We start from the raw sequence: 25,631 nt of genomic DNA on the forward strand, positions 1-25,631 counted from the left end.
GTTGCCCTATAAGTTACACAGAAGCTTTGTGATGTGTACAGTCAGTGAGACATTACTGTTTTGATTCTTCATTGTATAATTGTGAACAATCAGATGTGCGAATATTGAATGTGACTATTTTTCTAACCTGCTATTATTTTGTATTTCCCCAGTATTTTCTTCAAGTCACTTTCCGAACGACAGAAAACTGGGAGAAATAGGTGAGTAATTTCATTATCTACGTCACATTGTCCAATGAATGCAATATAAATGTAAGTACTCCTATTACTGTGCTTATTCATAGCCAGGGCTGGCTGGGCTGGGGGCAGGGGCTACCTGGGCTAACTGTATATTATTTTTTTTTCCTTTAAGATGTTCCTAATAGGTGCTGAGCCAAGCCTTGCCCTGCTAAAATTTGCAAGTCAGCCCCTGTTCATATCTATTATTCTCTCATACTGAAACGTTACTGTCTGTATAAGGGATAGTTTCCAAATTAAAGTAAAAGTAAAACCAGAATTATTTAATCTTAAAATTGGAAAAAGTTATAAATGTACTGTATATATTTATGTAAACGTCCCTAATATTATACATTGCATTACTCTACAAGAGAAGGTTGTATTTATTATTGAGCATTGCAAAGCAGAAGTGCGGGTCCAGGATAACATGAATCTCATTGTCATGCCCCACTGCACTCGCTCTTGGACCCCCCCCCCTCCTGCATGTCCTGGGGGGGAGGTATAGAAATTAAGCAAGTATGGTTTGTATGCTATGTATTATATAGGAAGGGTTAGATAGAGTTGAAGTCTATGGGAATAGGTGTGAAATTTAGAGTCTCAGTCTAGAGCAGGGTTTCCCCAAATCCAGTCCTCAGGGACCCCTAGCAGAGCATGTTTTCCATATCTTCTTGGTGAAGCACAGGTGTATTCACTACTGAAGACACGCTGTAAAAGATCCATAGGTTGTACTAATTATTTCACTTGCGACCTGAACAACCAGCACTGTTAGGGCTCCTTGAGGACTGGGTTTGGGAATCCATGGTCTCAGACAAGTCAATTAGGTATGCTAGTTTTACAATATTAAGGTGCAAGGTTCAAAAACCCTAAATCATAGCCATAAGCTCTACTGTATGTCTGTCCAAATGTCTCTACACACTCTTTTGTCCCTGGCTAACTCTTAATGCCCAATCCACATAAACAGACACCAAAAACATATTCTAGTTCAGCTCATGTGTTTGTTTCGAACACCAGTTTATTTTGGCAAAATTGCGTATTCCGATTTTCCCAGGCAATTAGAGAGAGCTTTTGAAAATAGCCAAATCGTTTTATGTGCCGGTGGATGGTGTTTGGCTTTACTAGCTAAAAGACATTTACTAAGGAGTGGGGGCCCTCCCATCTCACTCCACTCACTCCAGGGCCTTTAATCTGTCTTATACCAAAGCCCTAACAAGTGAAAGAACACTTGCTAAATATACACATCTGGGGAAATATGTTAAATGTCTTCCAAACATTTGTTTCATACTATAAAAAATGAAATATAGCATCACTGCATATTGTTAAACACCCAGTGAAAATATTTAGCTCGTGCATGGTTGAACGATGCACACATTTATGGCACAAATGTTGTTGCCTCAATTGTTACTTTTGCCAACAACTCCCCAAAACAAGCAACATTTTCCCAGCACACAGCAGCAAGAAATTGTGTACTTCACACTTTGTCTAACTGATAGCATTAGACATATTAATTAAACAAAACTTCAACCCGATTACTGCTTCCACCTTCTGCTGTTCTATTTACTTGAGATGAATGCAACAGACTGACAAGTGCACTGCAAAGAAAGTCATCGGCTTCTTCTGGCTTAGAAACGATTCTTTCATCAGACCGCGTTGTCATCTCATCCCGCTTTTATACGTTTCTATTAGTCTTCCATTCTTTTATCCCTGGGGACAAGAAGTAACAAAAGGCATATAACTAAAGAAAACAGCGTTGGGGAAATTTATAACGTTTATGATCTAGGCTGATGTTGTCTACTTACATTCACCCCTTTCATTGCACAGACTTTGAAACGGAAAAACCGCGTCTTGCCGTATCTTACTTTAGACTGTTACCGCTGCGTCTAAAATTCTAACTAGATTCTGACAAATCAAATCATTTTAATGAACCGTGGCAAACAGTTCATGTCGAAACAGCTGTATGCACAATATGCAAATGATGTTTACTAGCAACTTACGCCAACAAAGAAAATAATCTTTTAGACGGAGGTTTTATTATTCGCTACAGCAGTTGAAATGGAGTTTTTTGGACAACACTGACAGATGCCGTCCAACGTGGATATTTCAATGTCTCTATAAGCTAAAATGTTAAACATATGCAGAGATGTGGAGTTTGTAAGCTGATAATACGCTTGACAAATGAGTCTAGCGGAATCCAATGTTTTCTCGACTGTGGGTTTGGAATTCACCTGAGGTCTAAATAGAGTGAGCAGGAAGGTCACAGGAATTTGAATGAAGGAAGAATAAAGACTCTACCCCAGAGAATGCCGCATATAATAAAAGTATGACAGTGGATGATTAATTATATTTTAGAGCCAGATAATTCCCAGAGAATTCGAGTGAGTTATATAAAAAAAAAAAAAAAAAGTTTCTAACCTTTTCTAGATGTAATTAAATAAGAGCCGGGGTTAAGACCTTCCAGGAAACCCAATTCTAAAGCACAGAATAAATAAAAAGAATCTCATTTGCATGGGCAATGTTTGAATCCTGCCGTGTCTTTGAAAGTGCAGGAATTAGCTGCAGGAGCATATTTAAATCTGTTACTGAATGGTGTCTACCACAGCCAGGCTTATCTGAAGTGCCAAGGTAGACATGAGCTAGTGAAAATGAGTTATCAAAGAAAATCCTTAGCAATTACTATTGAAAGATGTTAAACCTGCTACGCTTCCCCCTTGTGTGGCCATTTTTCGGAGAAATATTAAATAATTATTACACCAATGTACTTCGTTTTGAATATGATTGTTAACCCTGCAAAGAGAGACTTCATGTCCGCAGTGATGTGAAACTCTACAGATGTTTCTGCCATGAGATAGATATTTAATCATGCCTTCCAACAGGCAAGTCCCTGTAAGCGGGATGGGGGCGTGGCCATTTCTCACTGGGGGTGTGGTCACAGCTCGGTGAAGGAGTGGACACACCCCAAGAGCGCTGACTAGCGCTTTCAAGTGCTGGGCTGCCCATTAGCTACCTCCCTTCCCTTAAAATTCCCACCAGCGGACAAACGCCCCCCAGGAGCCATAAATACGGGACTGTCCCGCTGAAATCAGGACGGTTGGAATGTATGGCTGTTTGATAATATTGCACAAAGACATAGATCTGGACTAAAAACTCATAGCCGGATCACCCATTATGCCACCTAGGTTCCCACCTAGGGCTCATGTACCCCCACAATCCTTTTTAGAAAGCCAGCGAATCTTGTGGCCGGCAGGGGTTACCTTGGGCGATGGCACTACTATGGATGGTGTTAACCCATCGATAGATAAGGAGAAGCCCTATCCCAGGCAAAAATACCTGTTGCGGCTATTCTCTGTTTAATAAATAGGTAACAGTTGTACCTTCCCTAAAACATATAGGGCCTGATTCATTAGTGATCTTATCTTGTGCAAAAGTTAAGATGCTTATTTTAAGAAGAAACAGGGAGATAAGATGAAAATCCATCTTAACTTCACTCTTAACTTAAGAAATTCTTCACTTACGCAGTGGATTTTGCTTCTTATCTCCCTTTACTGAGCATACACAGAGTGGATTTGCTTAAGATAAGCAAAAAACGGCAGATAAGATCACTAATGAATCAAACCCATAGACTATAAAGTATCAACAGTAACTTCCCAACAATTTGGTTTTGCAGCAGATGCTTCTTAAGACTATTAGTAAAGAAATCCTTTGATGACCCCTCCATGCCAAATTTTGCTGGCACGTTCAGTCAGTTCCTCCTAAAACGACAATGTTCTTGTTTTTCATTCTCAGACAGAAAATGTCCTTTCCTTTTATTATGCTTCAGATAGCTGGTTAATTTCCGAGCAGATTATGATTGTCTGTACGTTCTATGATTCAAATGCTTTAATTTGAAGGTAGAATTCCCTCAGTGTTTCTCTCATCGCTGCTCAGTACTGTTGAGAATTAAAGATTCACGTTTATATGATCTGATATTAAATCCATTATTGGTATTATGATGGAAGCAAATAACTATCAAGCAGAATTCACTTTTTGTCCTCAGGAGATTCAGCATCACAGAGCCCGTCTGCCTTCCACAATACGTGATAATGATACCTTGTAATAATTAGAGAATTTAGTAAGAATAATCTAGCTTCTTCCTCTATTGGCTCTTTGAGATTTAATATCGGAATTGTCTGTGCTTGAATAGGCACTTTGCAGACTATTGTCTGCAAACTCAGGCTGGTACTTCAAGTAGAGAAATTATTGAAATCTTCAGTAGCAAAAACTACAATTATAGCACAGTTGGGGTTCTTGAACTTTGGGCTGTATGGGGTCTTTGCATTGAAGAGTGTTGTTAACTTTGCATGAAATCTAATATGCTAAATGTTTGCCTAGTCTTTCTTTAGTAAAAAAATATAATATTTAGGCCTTTTTTTTTTTTTTTTTAATGATGTCAGATGTACCGAACAGTTTAACCATAGCACTCAAAGGGCCTAATTCATTAAGGAACTTAAATTAAGAAGTTTCTTAGTTAAGTCTCCTGTCACAAAACCATGTTACAATGCAAGGGGTGCAAATTAGTATTCTGTTTTGCACATAAGTTAAATACTGACTGTTTTTTCATGTAGCACACAAATATCAACTTTACATTTCAGTGTACAAATAAGCTATCAAGTAGTTGTGTGCTACATGAAAACACAGCCAGTATTTAACTTATGTGCAAAACAGAAAACTAATTTGCACCCCTTGCATTGTAACATGGTTTTGTCCAGGAGACTGAAATAAGAATATTATTAATTTTAAGTTCCTTAATGAATCAAGCCCAAGAACTTTAATTCACCCGAGTGTTCTGCTGATTCTAGGGTGGTGGGTCTCAACTTAAAATTCTTCATCAATTTCCAGCTACCATCAAAATGATAAATAATTAAAGGAACTGACACAAATTGCTAATCACTAGAGATGAATGAAATTTTCAAAACATTTGCCCCATCCCGTAATTGATGGCAGAATTTCACACGTTCCTCCAACAAACTTTGTCCTCAAGTATTCTAGTTGGAATTTCCCATATCCTTTTTGTTCTGCTCGGATTTGTCTATTCCCAAACTACACCATAGACCAGAATAAAGTGTCACTCTTGTGACCCCAACATAATATAATATAATATAATTTATATTATTATTTATAATTATTATTATATTATAATTATTATAATATAATTATTATTATATTATTATTATTATTTATATTTATTTATATTTAATATAATTTCTATAATACATTTTATTCCCCGAAATGTGAATTTGCAAGCGCAGTGCGGTTTGCCCTTTAGTGGCACTGAATGTGAGTCATACTTGACAACTCTCCCGGAATGTCCGGGAGACTCCCGCATTTTGTGAGAGACTCCCGGGCGAGTGTGGCAATCTCCCGAATTCTGCCCACTTCACTAGGAAGTGCCCCACTTCCTAGTGAAGTGGGCAGAATTAGATCCCAAATGCTGCGATTCCCGGTGAATCGCTGCGTTTGGCCCCGACGTCACAGGGGCGGGGCCAAAATGCCGCAATTTTGGCCGCCCCGCCCCTATCACGCCCCCCTCCACTGGCTGGCTCCCAGGAGGGGGCTGAAGAAAGTGGGCAAGTATGATGTGAGTGAGTTCTCTGTACAGCGCTGCAGAATTAGTGGCTGCTGATGGTGATGATGCTGATGTCACATGGTTTCAGGGGCAAATGGGCAGAAAGAATCAGAGAGTCAGCTACGTATCATCTTATGCATAATTAAATAGGAAAATAATTACATTTAAATTTAGTAATGTGAGTGGCACTTTGTGTTTTTCACAGGTGAGCTACCCATACATGATTATTCCAGTTGTGTCCACCACAAATTAGCATGCAGTATTAGTGCACCCTAAACATGGCTATGCTAGCAATGTCCGCAAAAATTATTATATCTGCTGTGTCCCCTTGCAGTATTATTTCCAGCATTGCCCTTTATGTTCCAGTAGTGACCCTACACATTATTACACCAGCAGCGGCACACAGCAACCAGCACTGTGTTTCTCCTATGACACAAGGTCACTCACAGCAATAGAATTACTAATGTGCATAAGCATGACCTTGAAAGTGACCTTGGGTTCTGGACCCTGGAGAGGTGGCTGGTTGGGAGTTCTTGTCTGGATTAAAAGGTTGGAGCTGCCGGTGCAGCACAAAACTTTGGTAAAGCAAAGGTCTGGTGCAGACGGCAGTGAATCGTCATTTGTTGCGTCAGCATGATTGGGTTGTAATGAGCAGGGGCAGACAGGGGCACATGCAGGGTTTATAGAGGGCTATTTCTATACCACGCAGCCAGGGGGCTATGACCAGCATGCACGGGTGTGGCTATTATTTTAGACAGTACTAGGTCACTCTCATACCCCTTATCATCCCTATCAAATGCACAGACAATGCTGCTTGCATTACTGTTAGGTTAAGTGCACACTGGAGAATTTTCCGAACAATCCTTTATCTACAATGATTGTACCTAGGACTGAAGGTACGATCAGTTTGACGATTCATCCATACACACTGACACGATTTACCTTCAGATCTGTGCTCTTCATCTGGTCCTATGATCATTTTACAGAATAACAGCACAATATGCATTCATTCATTCGTGTCACACGGATTAACCGCCTTGTTATAGCTATCCGCATGTCATAACGAATTTCGCTAGCTTCTGTGACTCTGAAATTAAACATTCAGTCTCAAAACGAACAAATTATTCCGCCTACAGCACTCTCTACATTCACCAGGGCGTGTTCACTGCCGGCATCGGTTGAAAAGGCCATGACTCTGTAAACTCTATGGAGATCGTGATCCTGAGTGTGTACACACTACATGATGGGAAGTTGATTGGAACGAGATTATTAAACAACCAAATGAAATGACAATCAGCACTTTGGAAGGACTGTCGTTCATCTTGTAAGTATACACACTAACGCAATATGTGACCAAGCAGTTGTTTATGGGGTGATTGCCCTATAATTGCCTGAATAATCTCCAGTGTGTACCTAGCCTTAGGTACACATGCAGATCCTCCTTCATAAACAGAAAGGGTTATACAGGACGTACCTCCTGACAGTAGGCATCCTGTCCTGCTCTCTCATACATGTTCTTGCAGTATCTGCAGTTGCTGGTGTCTTAAGCTCAGTTACTGCTTGTCTGGATCCTGGAATGTTGGGGTTCTGGGGAACAAGAACATCCCGAAAATGTGCACCCCTGGCACAAATGCGGTGTTCCAGCTGCCAACGGTTATAATGTCTTAGGCAGCAATGGTGTGACCATAAAAAAGCCAATGATGCGGGACACGTTACAGTTTTAATCATATACATTAATCTATACTAGGCACAATTATGCAAGGAAACCTTTAAAAGGAAATGTCCTGTATAGCGTATAATTAGGTATTGTTCATTCTGCACAGATAATCTGATTTCTCTTGGCATCAGAAGACAGGGGGTTGTCATACTACTTCCTCTGTTGAGTAACAAAAATACCAATGGAATAGTACTCCTGGAGGCTTAATTATCATTGAAAATAGCAGGATTTATGCTTCACCTTTTCAAGCAATATATTTTGAAGAAACCACCTTTCCAACAGTGGGATGTGTGTATTGTAAGAAGCCGTATGTTATTTTTAGAACAAGTATTGGTTCAGTATAATGTACCTTTAATTGGTTTCTGTCACGGTGTTTGTTCAGTGCAGAAGATGCTTTCTCTTCATATTGGTAGATCTTGGCTCTGAACTTAATGACTCTTTGTTAATTGGACAATGTTCTACCATCATCTAGTCCTGCCATTGTTTAGCAATGCAGACACTTCATTCATTGCCAGAACGCTTTGTAGAAGGCTTTGAATGGCTTATTCGCTACTTTATCTGCGTTGCCTGGTATGAAAAATTGAGATTACAAGTTGAAAATGTTAAACGTTTTTTTTTTTTTACAGCCAAGTATATGTTTCTAATACAGTGAATGATAGAAGACCGCACAAGTCAAACTTAATTTACCACGAGTATCTAGTAAACGATTTAATTATATGTTAGATTTAGCTAGAGGATGCCCTAAATTGCCGCAGTTAGGCTGTATCTCTAAAGAGTACTGAAGATGGCAGTGTCTAACTAAACGCTGGTCTGTTTAGTGGGTTTATAGATATTTTAAATTCTCCCTGGTCATCATCATCATCATTTATTTATATAGCGCCACTAATTCCGCAGCTCTGTACAGAGAACTCACTCACATCAGTCCCTGCCCCATTGGAGCTTACAGTTTAAATTCCCTAATATAAACACACAGACATAGAGAGAGAGACTAGGGTCAATTTTGATACAACCTGAAATAATGGAAAGACAGGGACTGCAGTTATTCAAAATATATCAAATATACCCATATTCCATTTTACTTGCTATCATCCCTTACCTGTTTTCAGATCGCGCGCTTGTAGATCATTCTAGGGTATTGTGTTTATAATCACCTACATATACTACAGACCTGTAAAGCTGGATACAAACTACAGTAAATTTCTCCTGATGTGTTATCTATAACGATTTTACCAATGACTAAATAAAAAAAAGTCCCGATCAGTATGCCGATTCATGTGTACACACTATACATGTTTTACACGATTTACCGCCAGATCTGTGCTCTTCATCTGTCATAACCATCGGCTGAAAAGATGGTGGCTGTGCACACTCCATAGAGATCTATGGACACTGCCGGTCCTGAGTGTCTACACACTGCAGGATTGGAACCACATTGTTCCGTCGCTGAACGAGAATGTTAGTCCGGTTTAATATTCAAATCAAACGATACGATGTGGTTTGGAACAATGATCGTTCATCGGAGCATACACACTTATGCAGTATCGGGCCGAACGGTCGTTTATCGTGTGATTGGCCCGATAATCAGCTGAAAAACCTGTAGTGTGTACCCAACCTAAGACCAGAGGATTTTATTTGGACACTTTTGTTTACAAACTGGTTTCCCTACCGCATGCCTAAATCAAACAATGGTTCTGCAACCTGGGTGCAATTGAACCCACCCCAACAGCTGTCGGAGGCAGTAATTCTTGCCAACAAGCCAATCTCAATCTTACACCCCAGGAAGATTGTAATGTGGTGATTTCAGAAGTAATACAATTAAGAGGTAAACTACACTATGACAATCCTAAAGCTAGGTACACACTACACGGTTTTCGTCCAATAATCTGTTAAATCAGCCGACATACGACGTTCAAAAGTCGTTCAAAGTCGTTCAAAAGTCGGGTCAGTGTGTGTAGTGACACGATGGTCGAAAGTCTGCCCAAATGGACGATTGTCGCCTCATTTGGTTGGACGTACCGTTTAATATTTTCGTTCCAATCTCGTTTCCGCTGTGTAGTGTGTGTAAACTTCCGACCGATCCACAACAGTGAGTACGAAATTACAGTCATTGCTCACGACAACATGGCTGTAAAAAGTCGCTATAGGGGCGTCCGCCCTTCCCTTTATCGTCCTAAACAAGGCTAGTGTGTATGCAGTCCATGGACCGAGCGATCGGAACATCGATGGCATGTAAAATCGCTCGGCATAAAAAGTTGGTGGAAAATTCTGTAGTGTGTACCCAGCTTAAGTTTGGCCCTGTCTATTGGTTGTTCCTCTTACTACACCTGCAGATTGCAATATGTAATGTGGCTTTTCTAACACACGGCTCTTAAGAGTTGCTACAGTTAAAATTAGCAAAATAGGATATAACAGCAAAAAGTGTATGCGCAAAGCTAATTCTGAGCTTCTTGTTTTAGATTATTACTGTATATTGTTGTTATGTTTTTACCGTTTCAGCTATAAATATTTTCTGCTTATTATATTTCCCATGAAGAATTGTAATTTTTCTTGCATAGGGAATTGCACACACACATGGCTTTCTGCAGTAATAGCATTTCTCGTATTATGTCTCACATCATAGAACAGGCTGAACCTGTACAACATCTGCACAGATCATTAGATGATCCAAGAAGCTTGATCGCAACTTTCACGCATAGGAATTGCATATACACATTTTAATGGTCTCTGGAAGCACGTGTGGCTCGACTCACTAAGTTAGAAATACACAGCTCAGCAGAATCCTGGATGACTGCTCATGTCCATGAGTCTAAAGGTGCCCATGTCCGTGCGATATTGCAGCTATTATCAGCCAATTGGCCCAATATCACAGCGTCTATGGGCAGAACAGGGATCTTCAATTATCCAATCTAATTAAAAGTGTCATCATCAGCATAGTGGAAAATGCAGTTAATTGACTGCTAATACCACCTACGACCATATCGACCTTGGTGAGGTCATTAGATGTAGCACGGTGGCTCAGTGGTTAGCACTTCAATTCCCGACTATGGCCTTAGCTGTGTGGAGTTTGTATGTTCTCCCTGTGTTTGCGTGGGTTTCCTCCTGGTGCTCTGGTTTCCTCGTACACTCCAAAAACATACTAGTAGGTTAATTGACTGCTGTGTGCGTGCGTGTTAGGCAATTTAGACTGTAAGCTAAAGTGGTACAGGGGCTGATGTAAATGACAAATATTCTCTGTACCGTGGTGCTATATAAATAAATGGTACAGGGGCAAACGCAGGATTTGTATAGGGGGGTTTCCACACCACGCTGCCAGTGGGCGTGACCAGCATGTCTGGGGATGTGGCTATAAATTTAGACAGTGCTTGGCTGCTCTCCAACTCTTCCTATCCCCATAATACATGGGCAATGCTGCGTGCACTACTGTTAGATGCACGCAGCTCTTCCTTTTTAAGCAGAGCCGTGTGAAGCTGGGGCAGGGTCCAGCCACCTTGATTATACAGTGCCCCAGGCTTGGAGGGGAGTTTCCAGACACTAGGAAACCCCCCTTGGTTTGCCTATGTGGTGATTATCACTTTAGGCTTTAATGGAGACTAAAGTGATTCTGCTACTTGGCCAGAGGGCCGTAGCAGCTAGATCTTGTAATTTGGCCACACACATTGATGGCAAAATTAGACAAGATAATCCAGTGGCTCAACTCTCAGGATGCTTTCCAAGCATTAAGAGATACAAATACCAAATCTACATATGGACATGCTTTTATTAGGAGCATATTTACATAATATTTGCATATTTTGAGCTAGGCAAACACCGGGTATTTTTAAAAATCATTTTCTTGTCATTGATTCATAGAAAATAAGATTAATACTTAAACTGTAGCATGACTGCAACACCAGTAAAATAGTGATGGTATAATTAAAATTAATTTTCATTTATCAACTTGAGTAACTGCATTTTGTGGGCTGAACCAACATTTTCGAGAAATCTACTTTGTGCCTGATGCCTTAGTGATGTCACTGGTTCCTAGTAAATTGATTGGCTGCATAAACATTGGTTCGGCCCACAAAATGGCTGCTCCCGCAGTAAGTAGATGACTGGTTTTCAGCCTTGAAAGGGTTTGAGAGAAACGGTTGTGTGTTGACTCTAGGAATACATCTGACCAGGAACCTTTCACGTTGATCTCCTTAATCCTCTCCTATTCTCAGCAGATGTTGGCAGATTATACTTCTGTGTAGAAATTTCCCCCAGGGGCCATTTATAGATGGCCCACTTCCTTTGTCATCTGTTTCTCCTTTAGGAACAGTTGATTAAGCTGCTCGTTGCGCTGTAAAAAATGTATTAATATAACTTTTCTGCTCTGACATGTTCCCATCATTTACTGTACTGTATCTTCCCAAAACACAGTCATTCGTTTTTTTCCCACTAATATTTTATTTAAGCAGTATACAATAATCCAGCACGGACAGATTCCCAATAGTCTCTTTAGGGGGTAAGGACAATTGCTGAGAAATCTTTTATTAGGTGTAAAATAAATCCCCTCATGCAACACATTTTAAGTTCTGACTTGTCCATATCTTTGTTTTAATTGGCATTTAAGGAACCTAAAACACAAATTACCTTACATAAGTAAGCTATTAAGAACACTCATATATTATATATATATATATATATATATATATATATATATATATATATATATATATATATATATATATATAATGTGTGTGTAAAGGTTTCCATAGCTTGACAGAACTTGAAATATTTCCCATTATATTAACATTTGTTGAGTAGCTAAGACAAAACTATTGTTCTACAATACCAGATGTTTCAGACTGGAGGCAAGAAGGATACCCGATTTGGATGTCCTGATTGACAGAACTGGGACTGTGGGAGGTGTATCTCAGTCACTAAACAAAGCGCATAGGCAAACTAAGGGGGAGTATCCTAGTGCCTGGAAACCCCCCTCCCAGCCTAGGGTACTGTATGCTTGAGGTGGCCGGGACCAGCCACTTTGCAGTATTGAAAGCAGCAAGAGCAGGTAGGAGAGAGCAGGACAGTCTGCCAACTGTTGTGACACACTCAGTCAGGACTTTGTCCTGATTATAGGGACAGTTGAGAGGTATGTCCTGCTTCCCACGGCTCTGCTCAAAAAGGGAGAGCTGTGTGCCCCTAACAGCAGTGCACGCAGCATTGCCCGTGTCTATGATGGGGATAGGAAAAGTTGCAGAGCAGCCAAGCACTGTCTAAAATTATAGCTACGCCCTGAAGCATGCTGACCACGCCCACGGGTGGTGTGGCATGGAAACCCCACTCTACAAATCCTGCGTTTGCCCCTGAAGCGGGTGCCATGCGCTCCTGACAATGGTGCATACGGCAGTGTAAGGTGTTTTTGAAGGTGAAGGGAGGGGGAGGGGTTTAGCCTAGAACTTCAGAAGCGTGAGATACATCATAAGGGATATGGCATGCTCCGATGTGACTCGGGCACGCCCCTACCGTGACCTGAACACGCCCCCTTTCTTGGGGGCATGTTCAGGGGACGTTGGGGACGTTGGGCGGTATGGTACCACCGATTGGAAGTTTGTTGTGTGTAGTAAAACATCTCCCTCTACAATCACAACGGTGGGGTCTATTTATTAATAACTGGTGATTTTCTATTGATTCTTATCACGGTGATAGAAAATCAGTAATTGATATCATTTATCAATAAAATGTCGCCAGGGCAGCTGGGTGATACTCCACTGCCTTGGTCATATTGGTTCGGATCGGTACTTTAGATTACCTCTTTGCCACACCAGTCTCAGAGGTTACCCGGCTAGTCAGTTTACGTATGCACAGTGAATCTGAAATCCTTTTTGCTTGGTATTTCAGTTCTACTAATTGGGAAAAAAATGCAATAATAAAAAATAGATAAAAAATATGTAAAAAACTAACAAAAAAGTAAAATATCTTAAAACTATTGTCGAATGATTATTTTTTTTTCAACTATTAAAGCATAATAGGGTGAATCGACCAATGAATGAACATTTAAGGGAATTCTCTTGTTTAAGATTTATTTTTAGACACGTACCATCATTATTAGTTTGTCTACTTTTAAAAGACATTTTTGGCTTAAAGATTGAAGTAATAGTTAGAATTGTACAACCAAAAAACTGGAGAGGTGCAGAATTTTCCAGTGACTGAATGCCCAAAGCCAGCAAATGAAAGTACAAGTCCAGTGAATAAATAATGTGACTTACTTTAATAAAACAAAGGCAACAGATCCACTTACATGGATGGTATTTAAAATTTAATTTCATTAATTAATTTCATTTAATGCATTAAAATTGAAAATGTTCATTCAATAGATTAGTCACATACGGACGCAGAAATTCAAAAGCAGCGTAAATGCTCTTTTCCCTACTTTTTGTGCAAATATGCCTAGTTTTGCATTGATCTGTGACCCCTGGCTGGCACCAGCCTATGGGAGGTTTTGGCTGGATTGAGGATGTTCCTTGATAGCTGCCGATAGGACCGTGATATAGATGCAAAGGATGAAATCTGGTTGTCAGGTAAGTAGATGCAACAGTTGCAGACCTTTGAAATAGTGTCCATGCCAGTCTCAGTAACACATCTGAAGTGATCTGTAAAGTATGTAGGGTAAATTGTCCAGTGAATGTTAAGAGTAATGTTAAGAGTATTCTCTTATTTAAGAGTATGAAGAATAGAGCTTATTTAAGTGTATGAAGAATAGAGCTACTGCACAATATACCACCACTTCTTGGCCTTTTGGCTAAGATCAAGTGCAGGTGTGGCAGAGGTTAGCTGGGTATGCTGTGTTGAAAGCCCGGGACTAATGTACCCCCAGAGTGGGTGGGTGCCTTAAACACATAATTTTGTTGGCACCTAGCACATTATACCACTTTCATTTTACGCACACGCTTTCCTTTTGCCCCGGCCGTATGGCTGGGCGGAATTTTTTTTTTATAATAGCCCAGCCATGGGGCTGGGGCCGTATCCACTCAGCACTTTATTATTTTTCTATTTATACACCTTTTTGTACGTCACCTTCACTCAAGTGTTGTTTTTTCCCGGATTTTAAGGATGTGACGAGACCCTTATGGGATCTGTATCCCCGACGATCTAGGGGGGCTGTGTGGTTCTTAGGTTCCAACCACCCTGAACCCTATCGTTGTTCATCCTTCCATGGGTGGGTCAGTTGTTGAGCCCTGGGTGAAGCCTTGGTGGATCCCAGGGGATAAAGGAGGTCCCCTACCCTTGCTGCAAAGGGGGTCTGAAGACCCCTGCCCCCTAAGGATCTTTTTGGATGTAGGGGTCGGGGACTAAGGCCCTTCCTCTCTTGAAGAGGGCCACGTACTGCACCCTTGTACACGTTTTTAAGTTTTACACTCAAGCACTAGGGCATGAAAGCAGTGTTCCCGGGCTTTTCAATAAAAAAGAGCTACTGCATAAAAACAACTTTGAGACATGCACCATCGTCATTACTATGTCAATTTTTAAAATACATTTTTGGTTTAAAAATTTAAATAGTATTTAGAATTGTACAACCAAAAAACAGGAGAGGTGCAGAAATTACCAGTGATTGAACGCACAAAACCAGCAAATGATGCCACGTGTCCCACGTGATTAAACAACGTGACTTATTTTAATAAAACAAAGGCAACAGATCAACTTCCATAGATGGAACATTCAATCAAATGAAGGCATCAAAATTGAAAATGTTCATTGACTCTGAGTCCAGGGGCAAACGCAGGATTTGTAGAAGAGGGTTTCCACACCAAGCCGCCAGTGGGCGTGGCCAGCATGCATGGGGGCGTGGCTATAATTTTAGACAGTACTTGGCTGCTCTCCATCTCTTCCTATCCCAGTAATATACATGGGCAATGCTGCGTGCACTACTATGCTCCTAGCCACCTCAATTATACAGTGCCCCAGGCTTGGAGTGGGGTTTCCAGGCACTAGGAACCCCCCCCCCCCCTGGGTTCTATGCATTCACCTTACATACAACTTTAAATGCTCTACTCACGTCTTAAACATTCGTGCAACGTGAGCATAAAAGAAACCTCTGTACCTATACCTCAATACAATTCTACAGGTTTTTTTTATGTGCCTTGTTAACCCGCTGTAAATTGGGAAAATGCATCCACTGTATGAAGGTTGAATAACATCCACACAGAATGGAATTCACCTTCTGCATTTTTAAGCTGCATTCTCTGATATGAAATGGTCTTTGTTACAAAAGGTATTATAAGGCACTCTCCAAAGGTCTTGTTTTTGCCAGGGCTAATGGAGGGGACTATTTGGATGCAAGGTGCTAAGTTGTGCTGTCATTAAATAAATACTAGCAGACAAAAGATCCAGAGACATAATAAAAAGGGCAAAATTCACCTCATTAGTTACACAGCGGGGTGTAGTTTAATACAGTTTTCTATCACAACAGCTCGCTCAGCGTGTCAGGTCTTGTAATATTTATATTACTGGTAGTGTTGCACTTACGCTTTTTTTGAAATGAGGAAATCTACAAACCAAAGTGACATAATGCGTTGTTGTTCGCAATCACAGCTTGGGCGTAGGCTAAAAGCCCAGTCATGTTAAATAGCTGATTTACAGGGAATGGCTTTTACTTGCTGCTTAACACAAGAACGCTGTACGGAGTGTAATTACCTACACAGAAACAATGCCGGTGTGTTCTAAATATAGATATGACAATTAATGCTTTCATCCGCTTTCTATGCGGCACTCGGTGGTGGTCAGCAATGTGCGAAAGGGAACAATCATGTTTACAGCACATAGAGGAACAGACGTAGTTGTAATTATTATTATCATGTAGATTAGTGTAAGGGATTAGGAAAATAAATTGTTTGCTGTCAGGGTTTTGTAGTCTAATTAAATATTTACTCTTCCCATGTTTGTTTAGCAATTTTGTTTCTACGGGGCGGGTTTTATCATTTGAAACATGCTAAAACACAAAACATACTTGTAAAATATGTGCCCATTGGTCGTACTTGCCAACTTGCTGAAGTTGGCTTCCGGGAGAGGTAGGCATGATGAGGCGGGGCTCCAAAATTTGCATCATTTTGGCCCCGCCCTGTGATGTAATGCAAGGGGGGCGGGTCCAATCATCGCAATTCTTTGTGAATCGCAGCGTGTTGGACCTAATTCTGCCCACCTCACTAGGAAGTGGGCAGAATTCTGCCAGATGCGGGAGATTGCCACACTCTCCCGGGAGTCCGTGAGACTCTCACGAAATGCGGGAGTCTCCCGGACATTCCGGGAGAGTTGGCAAGTATGCCATAGGTAGCTGACAGACGTGGGGATTTCACCTCCCCTAACCAGAACTACTTTTACAATCTCTAACCATTTATAGTGGACTGTAACTCCATTTAATTATCCTTAACCACTTTGACGAGAGCAAAGCCTAAAAGTATTTTTAATCTCATGTATTAGTCATATTTTACTCTTATTGATAACCCTATTGGTGCAGAGTATTAGCACTTGGGACAAGAGGGCATGTGATTAATGTTTGGATCTGCCTCGCTTAGGAATCCATAAAACAGTCTTCTGGAGCTTTGTGGTTTCATGTCTCATAAGAGGAGGAATTGCATATAGAAAAAAAAGTTTTGGGGGGTTTCAAAATTAAGGAAAATACTTAACTGGTATCCAAGAAATTACATAATATTTATCGTACCAAAGATGCAATGAATTAGGGGCATTTTTACACATCTGGGGCTAGATTTACTAAACTGCGGGGTTTGAAAAAGTGGAGATGTTGCCAATAGCAACCAATCAGATTCTAGCTGTCATTTATTTAGTGCACTCTGCAAAATGACAGCTAGAATCTGATTGGTTGCTATAGGCAACATCTCCACTTTTTCAAACCCGCAGTTTAGCAAATATACCCCCTGGAGAGATCTAGAAGACCTCATTGCATCTGCGTTACAAATGGAAATCCCTCTGCTTCCGAAATCCTTCTTCCTAAACTAATTGGGAAGATCATCGCTGTTGCAACCTTTCAACAGCAAGAGTCCCCATTGGTGCCCTCTTAACGAGCAGTTCTCGGTAGGTTGTGGTAGACGTACCGCACAGTACATGACTTGCTCATTCTACAAAATTTGGGAACCTTGGGTTTCATACAATAATTCAAGGCCCCCACTCTCACTTTAATAGTTTTTGCTAAAGTGTCGAAAATCTTAAGCTCTGATATAGAGACCCCTCCTGGAATTATCTCTCGGTCCACTTCTCCTTACCCCCCCCCTCCCTTCCTTTTCTTCTTACTCCCATACCAAAATATATGCACTGGGGCACAACCAAGGAGCTTTGTGCTGCACAACTAGTGCATTTTGCAAATTAGGTCCATACATACAGCACACCGAACAAGAGTGACATTATGCAGGTTTTCAAAGACTTGGTTAATAAGACAATGGAAAAACTAAGTGCAAACAAGTCCATCTTTCTTCTGGCACAATTCACCACCAACGTGTTTACACGCTACATGGATTTGCTGGGTAATTAGCGCTTATAGTACATCCTGCTTGTGAATAACCCCTACTTAAGTATGACATTCTCACTACGACATATCAGTACTTCTCATCACTTCATATCACTATTTGCAATATTTTTACAACTATTTTGTAACTTTTTGCAGAGGAATGGTCTCCAGTCTAGCGCTGGGAGTCCTACCAAGCCCCCTTCCTGGAGACAAGTGGGAGTGGAGTTTAAAGGTCACAAGTTTCATTTAATGAGCAGTGCTGAGCCGTGGATAGAACCTATTGTCATATACCATCGCTAAAATGGAATTTCAGAGCTTACTGTGCTAACATAACATTTATGTTACAGGGATTTTTTGTGCACTACAATGTCTATACACCAACTCACAGCTTATCAAGAAGGCATCTCTATGTCATTATTCTACTTTTTATGGAAATGGAAAGAAATAATATGACTTCTCTTGGGTTTCATGGGTGCATTGACTTAATTTACAATGCACTAATATTGTCAATTTAAGTCGTTAATGTTATTTTTAGGTGGTATAACAAGATGTGACTTAGACTGTAAATGGGTGAGTTCAATGATATGGAATTTTGCATACATTTACTTAAACAAATAATGATATCTCTTTTTTTTTTCTTTTTATTAAAAAGGTCAAATTACACAGGTAACATTGTTACAGTTGCCTTCCAGTGTCTTTAAATTGTTCCATTTACTTTTATCCAGTGTTTTAAATTTGATAGCAAATAATGGTGTTGCCAGCATGGATTGAAGGGAAGTGTCATTCGGTGTCACTTGATATCTCTAGGCTAATTTGGTTAAAAACAATTAACTTAAAGCAATATTTTTTAGATGTGCATCTTATCTTTGTCAAATAGAAACAAAATAAGACAAAAAATGTATCTGTCAGCATTCCCCAGGCAGATTACCTGCAGACCCATGCACGGTTAGTGGTTAGCACTTCTGCCTTACAGCACTGGGGTCATGAGTTCAATTCCCGACCATGGCCTTATCTGTGAGGAGTTTGTATGTTCTCCCCGTGTTTGCGTGGGTTTCCTCCAGGTGCTCCGGTTTCCTCCCACACTCCAAAAACATGCTGGTAGGTTAATTGGCTGATAACAAATTGACCCTAGTCTGTGTGTGTGTGTGTGTGTGTGTGTGTTAGGGAATTTAGACTGTAGGCCCCAATGGGGCAGGGACTGATGTGAGTGAGTTCTCTGTACAGCGCTGCGGAATCAGTGGCGCTATATAAATAAATGGTGATGATGATGATACATACACTTAGACATTTTAAGATGCATTTAGCTAGGATCTAAGCACCTTATTGTAATTAGTTTGTATCTCCTGTTTGTCTGTGTGATCCTGTTTTCAAGTAGGCAGTGGAGTAACAACAGTGTATTTCAGGATATGTAGGATATATGATCTTGTGGAAGGTACACTCTCGTGATTATGCAAAGAAGACAAAGTGGACAGTGTTATGATGTGAGGAGGGGAATGAAGGACAACAGAAAACTAGAGACTGGGAATTTGACAGAGAAATCAACAGGGTCTCCCAACAGCACTGAGTAGTGATGTAAATTTCCTGCAAAATTGTTCCGGAAGATTGCATGGTGAAACACACCTTAATATGTCATATATTACTTTTAGTTTATTCAAAGGCTTTTGAACCAAATACAAGCAAAACTATCTTTTGGCATGTACAATTGTAGAGTCAGAATTGACAATTTATCACTAGTTTGCTCTTGAATGCTACATTTTAAAAACTTACGTGAAGATATATCTTATATACATATCTTAATTAAGTATATTCCAGCGAGGTTTGTGACACAAGAATCTTTCACTGGTGCCGGGTTAAAGACCAAGCTGTTCTGTTGCAGATTTGCTGATTCAGGTGCAAAACTACTTTCCGTTTTTCCACTACGCTAATACATCTCAAGAATTATCTTGCTACATCATTCACTAAATGACTTTTTCATCATCATACTATATAAAGTTTTTATAAAATAGGCATAAAGGTCTATTTTACAAATACAACCATATCCTATCTATATCCATTTGCCTTATACACATTGTAGTAGAACTTCCCACGACTTCCACCAACGTTGGCGGTGCCTCATTCTGCCGCATCAATGTCTTTGAACAGAATAGGACGGACAGCAGGGGAGATAAGTGGATATTTAGTAAATGGTTACAAGTAGGAAGATACAAGAAGGTATATCTGCAAAATACACCCTTTTGGGTCTATTTTGAACCTTTAACCCTGGCCTGTCCAACCTGTGGCCCTCCAGGTGTTGTGAAACTACAAGTCCCAGCATGCCCTTCCAGCTATCAACTGGTTGTCTACCAGCAAAGCATGCTGGGGCTTGTAGTTTCACAACACCTGGAGGGCCGCAGGTTGGACAGGCCTGCTTTAACCCCAACAGAAAAAGACCACAAGAGTGGACTCAGCCATTAATAACCCAATAACACATAACTACTTGGCAGATATTTGTTACTAATAGTCTGACCTATTCAAAGCAAATATCTAATTGGCTGTTGTGAACTACTAGAGTGCTATCTGCACCTTTTTTATATTAAGCGAGCATGTCTATTCTTATAATACATGAAAGTCTTTAAAAATAGATTTTAATTTCACAGTTTTTACATAAATTACAAACTGCAGGAATATGTTTGTTTTTCTGGAGATCAGTAGTTTATAATTTATAAAAGATCCATGAAATGCAGGAGTGATGAATCAATGGTGGACAGCTGTGCGCAACTCAAAGTTCTGTTTTTATAGTTAATGCTACACATTGTGACACTGTGATAAATTATCTTTATCTCAGATGGCATTGAATAAAAATAGAAAACATAAAATATTAAATGGAGTTAGAGTTATATAAAGTTAAACAAGACTAAATAGACTCGGGTTGGGGAGGGGGCTTTTATGGGGCATGGCAGAAAATGCAATTGTAAGATTGTGTGGTCATCTTTGGCCCACTTACAGGCCAGAATGAAGCCGGAAATGATCTGGCCACTCGACCCGAAACAGTGATCTGGTCAACCATTTGTGTGTCCAAGTAGAACAATGATTCTCTCATTGAACTCTAGGGTCAACCAACAGAATTTGCCTGTTGTCCGCTGTGCTTTTACAGGAGATGTCCACTCGAATGAAATGCCTAATAATAAACCAACCCTCTCCCCAAATGTCAAAAGGACAGAGCACCAAGATCTCAGTCGATTGGAAAGTTACTAACACCCTCCCATGACCGATATGACCATCTTGATCTTTAGGATTTATGACACATCATTGCATATGGAGAAGACTGTCTGGTGACTGTAGTTATTTTTTTTAGTTGGGGCAAATTTTGAGCAAATTAAATTTACATTTTTTTATACATTGATTTTTGGGTGATTCTGTGGCCTAATTTGTGGGTTTTCTCGAGTTTGCCCAATCGGAATACAGATAAAATCACATCTAATATATATAAGCCTAGCGGCGTGTTAGTGTGTGTGTGTGCAAAAAACTATTTTCTCAGAAAGGGCTCATCCAATTGACCTGAAATTTGGTATACTGACATTATTTGACAAAAAAATTATAATAGTGAAGTCAGTTAACTTCAATCATCCCCCCTTCCCCCCGTGGGAGGGGTAGTAAAGGCTAAATTTACCAGTTGAGGTCTCAAACTCTTGACCATGTGGGTATATATTTACCAGAGCCTGTGTTTTGTCATGGATGGAGAAGCAGTGATGTGAAAGTGCAGGTTATGAATACTGGCCTTCAAGGAAGACTGATTGAGCAGAGCGATAAGGTGTTTAGCAGAAACGTTGTGTATCGAGAGGTTTTAGAACAGTAAGACGATGGAGATTAAGGATGTGGCGATGAAGATGAAGGATGAGGTGATGGAAAAGAATGATGAGGTGGTGACATGTGGACAAAACCACATTAAAAAAGGGCGCTTACGTCGGGAAGTAACGCTCTTCCCCTGAGTGTCACAAATTGTCAAAATATAATCCAAAAATGTGATCTGGCAAAAAACGTCAAACTTTACGGAAACTTCATCAATAGACCCCGACTTGAACTGTGGGTATGAAATTTGGGGGCTTGTGTTTGCAGTTCATACCTGCTACTCACAGTTTGACATTCACACTTTTAAAACAAGTGTTTTTAACTTTTTTTTTCAATTGAAACACTACCGGCCCTATCATATCTATTTGTGAGTAATTAACCCCATACCTTAAATAGATACTACTGTTTATGATTTAGACAAGACTTCACTACCTGTTCTCAGAACTACTCAATTTGCCAAAACAAATTCTTGCAATCATCAAATTCAGCATTCAGTTACCTGAGGTTGCATGGGTCCGATTTAGTAATGTGTAGCAGTTTTTTTCATTTTAGCAAATTATTTGGTAAATAGACCAAAAACGCTATTTAGAAAATCAGATTTGCTGCTTTGTCGCGTTGTCGTTATGTGGTGTTGTGGAAAGGTTTGGACTCCTGGAAGAAAGGTATGTTAATAGTTTATTTTTATCGATCAACAAAATGCAAAGTGAATGAACAGAAGAGAAATCTAAATCAAATCAATATTTGGTGTGACCACCTGTTGCCTTCAAAACAACATCAATGCCTCAATTCTTCTAGGTACACTTGCACACAGTTTTTAAAGGACCCCAGCAGGGAGGTTGTTCCAGACATCTTGGAGAACTAACCACAGATCTTCTGTGGATGTAGGCTTGCTCAAACCCTTCTGTCTCTTCATGTAATCCCAGATCAGGGCTCTGTGGGGCCCACCGGGCCACAATCACTGCATTTGGTGTGTTTTTTGAGTGAAATTCAGCCAAATCGCAGCAAACAGAACTTCCGAGGCTTTATACAACCCTCACCAATTTATTTAACGACTGCTGCATTTTCTGAGATGTGTACAGTTTTTTGTTATGGCAAATTAATCAGATTGCAAATAGAAAAACCATTCCGGAACCTCTAACTGATTTGATGCATTGCCCATTAAATGTATTCTATAAAATGCAAATGCTCAAATAATACATATAACTTACATAACTGCAATCAGTCACAAATTGTTGGCAGCCCGGTGGCTCAGTGGGTAGCACTTCTGCCTCACATCACTGAGATCATGGGTTTGCTTCCCAACCATGGCCTTATCTGTGTGGAGTTTGTATGTTCTCCCTGTGTTTGTGTGGGTTTCCTCCGGGTGCTCCGGTTTCCGCCCACACTTCAAAACACATACTAGTTGGTTGATTGGCTGCTATAATGATTGACCCTACTCTTTCTGTATGTCTGTGTATGTGTCTATATTAGGGAATTTAGACTGTAAGCCCCAATGGGGCAGGGACTGATGTGATTGAGTTCTCTGTACAGCGCTGCGGAATTAGTGGCGCTATATAAATAAATGATTCAAATTGATAATAGCCAGGTAATAACTAAATTTTCACTGAATTATTGCTACTATACATTATATATATATTCAGTTAGTTGCATTTTGTAGTCCATAGATTGTATATACATTTTTGTATGTAAACATATACAAGTTGAAATCTTGCCAATTTTTATTTTCTTTATCTTCATCATATCTGATATTTCTTTGAACAGCAGGAGATGTCTTTGCAGTCAGCTCGAACCTTGTCGAAATAGCTGATGTGTTTTCTTTTATGCTTTTTTGTGTATCTTAAGAGCATCACCTTTATAAAAAAAAAATTGCGTTTGTTTTTTTTAAACAATGCGGCACCCCAACAGGAATCAATATCACAGTCAGAGCAAGATGAAGGCAGAAGATAAAAGGATTGTGGAACATGAGCTACCTCTGGTCTTATGGTAACGACACCTTAGTTAATTCTCTGGCGATGCCTATATGAATGAATATATTTTCTGGGTGCCAGGAGCCCGGTTCTCCCCTCTCTACATCATTTTTCTTTGATTTATCTTTGATATGTTTTATATTCATATGAATGAGGAGGCTCTGTGCAAATTTCTCATGAGATCAATTTGCAAGCCTTTTTATGGTGAAAAAAAAAAAAAGACCTGATCCCCAGTGGGCACACTTATTTGATATGGAAATTCGCATGCTTGCCCTATATCCAAGCACATCCTACTCCCTAATATTATTTTGTAGATTTTTACAATACGGAGGCAACATCTCCTCTTTGTAATGTCACGTCGATGTTAGCGTGCATGGTGTAAAAACAATTTATGATGTTGTATGTATAGTGTTTTGTTGATCAATAAGCACATGATGCATTATCTTTGTATGAAACAGTTACTACAGCAGTAACTTTCTTATCGTTCACATGTTTATAAGGTTGTGGTCCCAGGGGAATTATTTGTACTTTGCACACCAGACTTCCAGTCTCCAAGCATATTGACGGACATTGCAGTGTCTAAAAGCCACTCTACGACTGAAAAGGAGAAGGCAAAGTCCTACTTTTAATATCACAATATCAAATATCTTTACATCATACCATGATGCTGAATGTTTTGCTTAATTATGTCTGAATGTCGTAAGATGTCTATTGTATAGGATTTACTTGTGTTTTCAATAAAATGTCCCTTTGTGGCCTATTTATAAAGAGGAATTACATTTCTTTTATTGGTTTTGTTTTATTATACTGAATATTGCCATCTTTTATTTCACACCTATTAATAAAACCTGAAACCACTCATAAATGAGTGCCACACTTGTCTATGCTCACAGAATGTCTGGGAGACTACTGAAGTTTAGGGAATTCTCCCAGGGAGAGAAGACTACTTTCCCAGATCCCATCTCTCCTTTTGAAAGATGTTGAAACTTTGCTCACGATGTGGGCGCGATTGCATCTTTGTGCAGCAGGGGGCATAGTCATGGGGACGCGAATCGTGCCATCACACCCCATACACTTGCCCTTGGATTCAAAAAGTAGGCAAATAAGTACAAAACTGTGGAAGAACCATTATAAATTCTGTTTTTGACCGTGTAAACCAAGTGATATCATAATGTTACAGTAGAATAAAAAGTGGAAAAAGGAGGAATTAGAGGCCATTTTTAACATTCTGCAATGTAAAGTATGAAATGGGTTTGACAAGAGATATAACATCTATTTTATAATTCTCTGTTACCACAATTCTGTTTTAGAATTCTGTTTTAACAATGTTTATCATTTTATAATATGAATATTATGGATGGAAATTTATACATATTTTCTGACATTGTCCCCACCGCTATTATATGAAAAACAATGCTTTCCTTGCTCCATTGAGAAGGCTATGTGAATAGACCCTATATTTTGTAAAAGCATGTACGATATGTAAAATCTTAATCCTAACCTATAAATTGCCCTATGTAAAAGAGCCATTAATAACCTATGTTTAAGGAAGTTTATATTTAACTAATACATCCTTATTTATGAATTTTAGACACAAGTAGATAATTCTACAATATTCTGATCACAAAGTAACTCAATTTGGATTTATGTGCACTCACCCGAGAGGTATAAAATCATCCTTCAGTGGTAATTGTAGTGTCTTGTTCCAAGTGGATAAAGAGACCCCTGATTATTGTTTCCAATTAACTTGCCTAAATTAGAACATAGTGGTTTTCTCACTGCAAGTTGTTATTTTGTTAATTACCTCCCTAAACCCCCAACC

At 39.7% G+C, this 25,631-nt stretch overlaps 1 protein-coding gene across 5 annotated transcripts in view; it reads left to right on the top strand.

Moving 5' to 3' along the window:
• The window catches only part of TAFA1 (TAFA chemokine like family member 1), a 314,483-nt gene that overhangs the window by 199,057 nt on the left and 89,795 nt on the right, over positions 1-25,631 (top strand). For all 5 annotated transcript variants that reach the window (XR_012678596.1, XM_075183409.1, XM_075183410.1 and 2 more), the window contains exon 3: positions 153-200. Coding sequence is in view for 4 of the 5 variants with exons in the window: in XM_075183409.1 (XP_075039510.1) it covers positions 153-200 (48 nt within the window). In the remaining variant the exon portion in view is untranslated. The remainder of the gene's footprint in view (positions 1-152; positions 201-25,631) is intronic.

This window comes from Mixophyes fleayi, chromosome 8, assembly GCF_038048845.1.
Source record: "Mixophyes fleayi isolate aMixFle1 chromosome 8, aMixFle1.hap1, whole genome shotgun sequence".
Taxonomy (NCBI): domain Eukaryota; kingdom Metazoa; phylum Chordata; class Amphibia; order Anura; family Limnodynastidae; genus Mixophyes; species Mixophyes fleayi.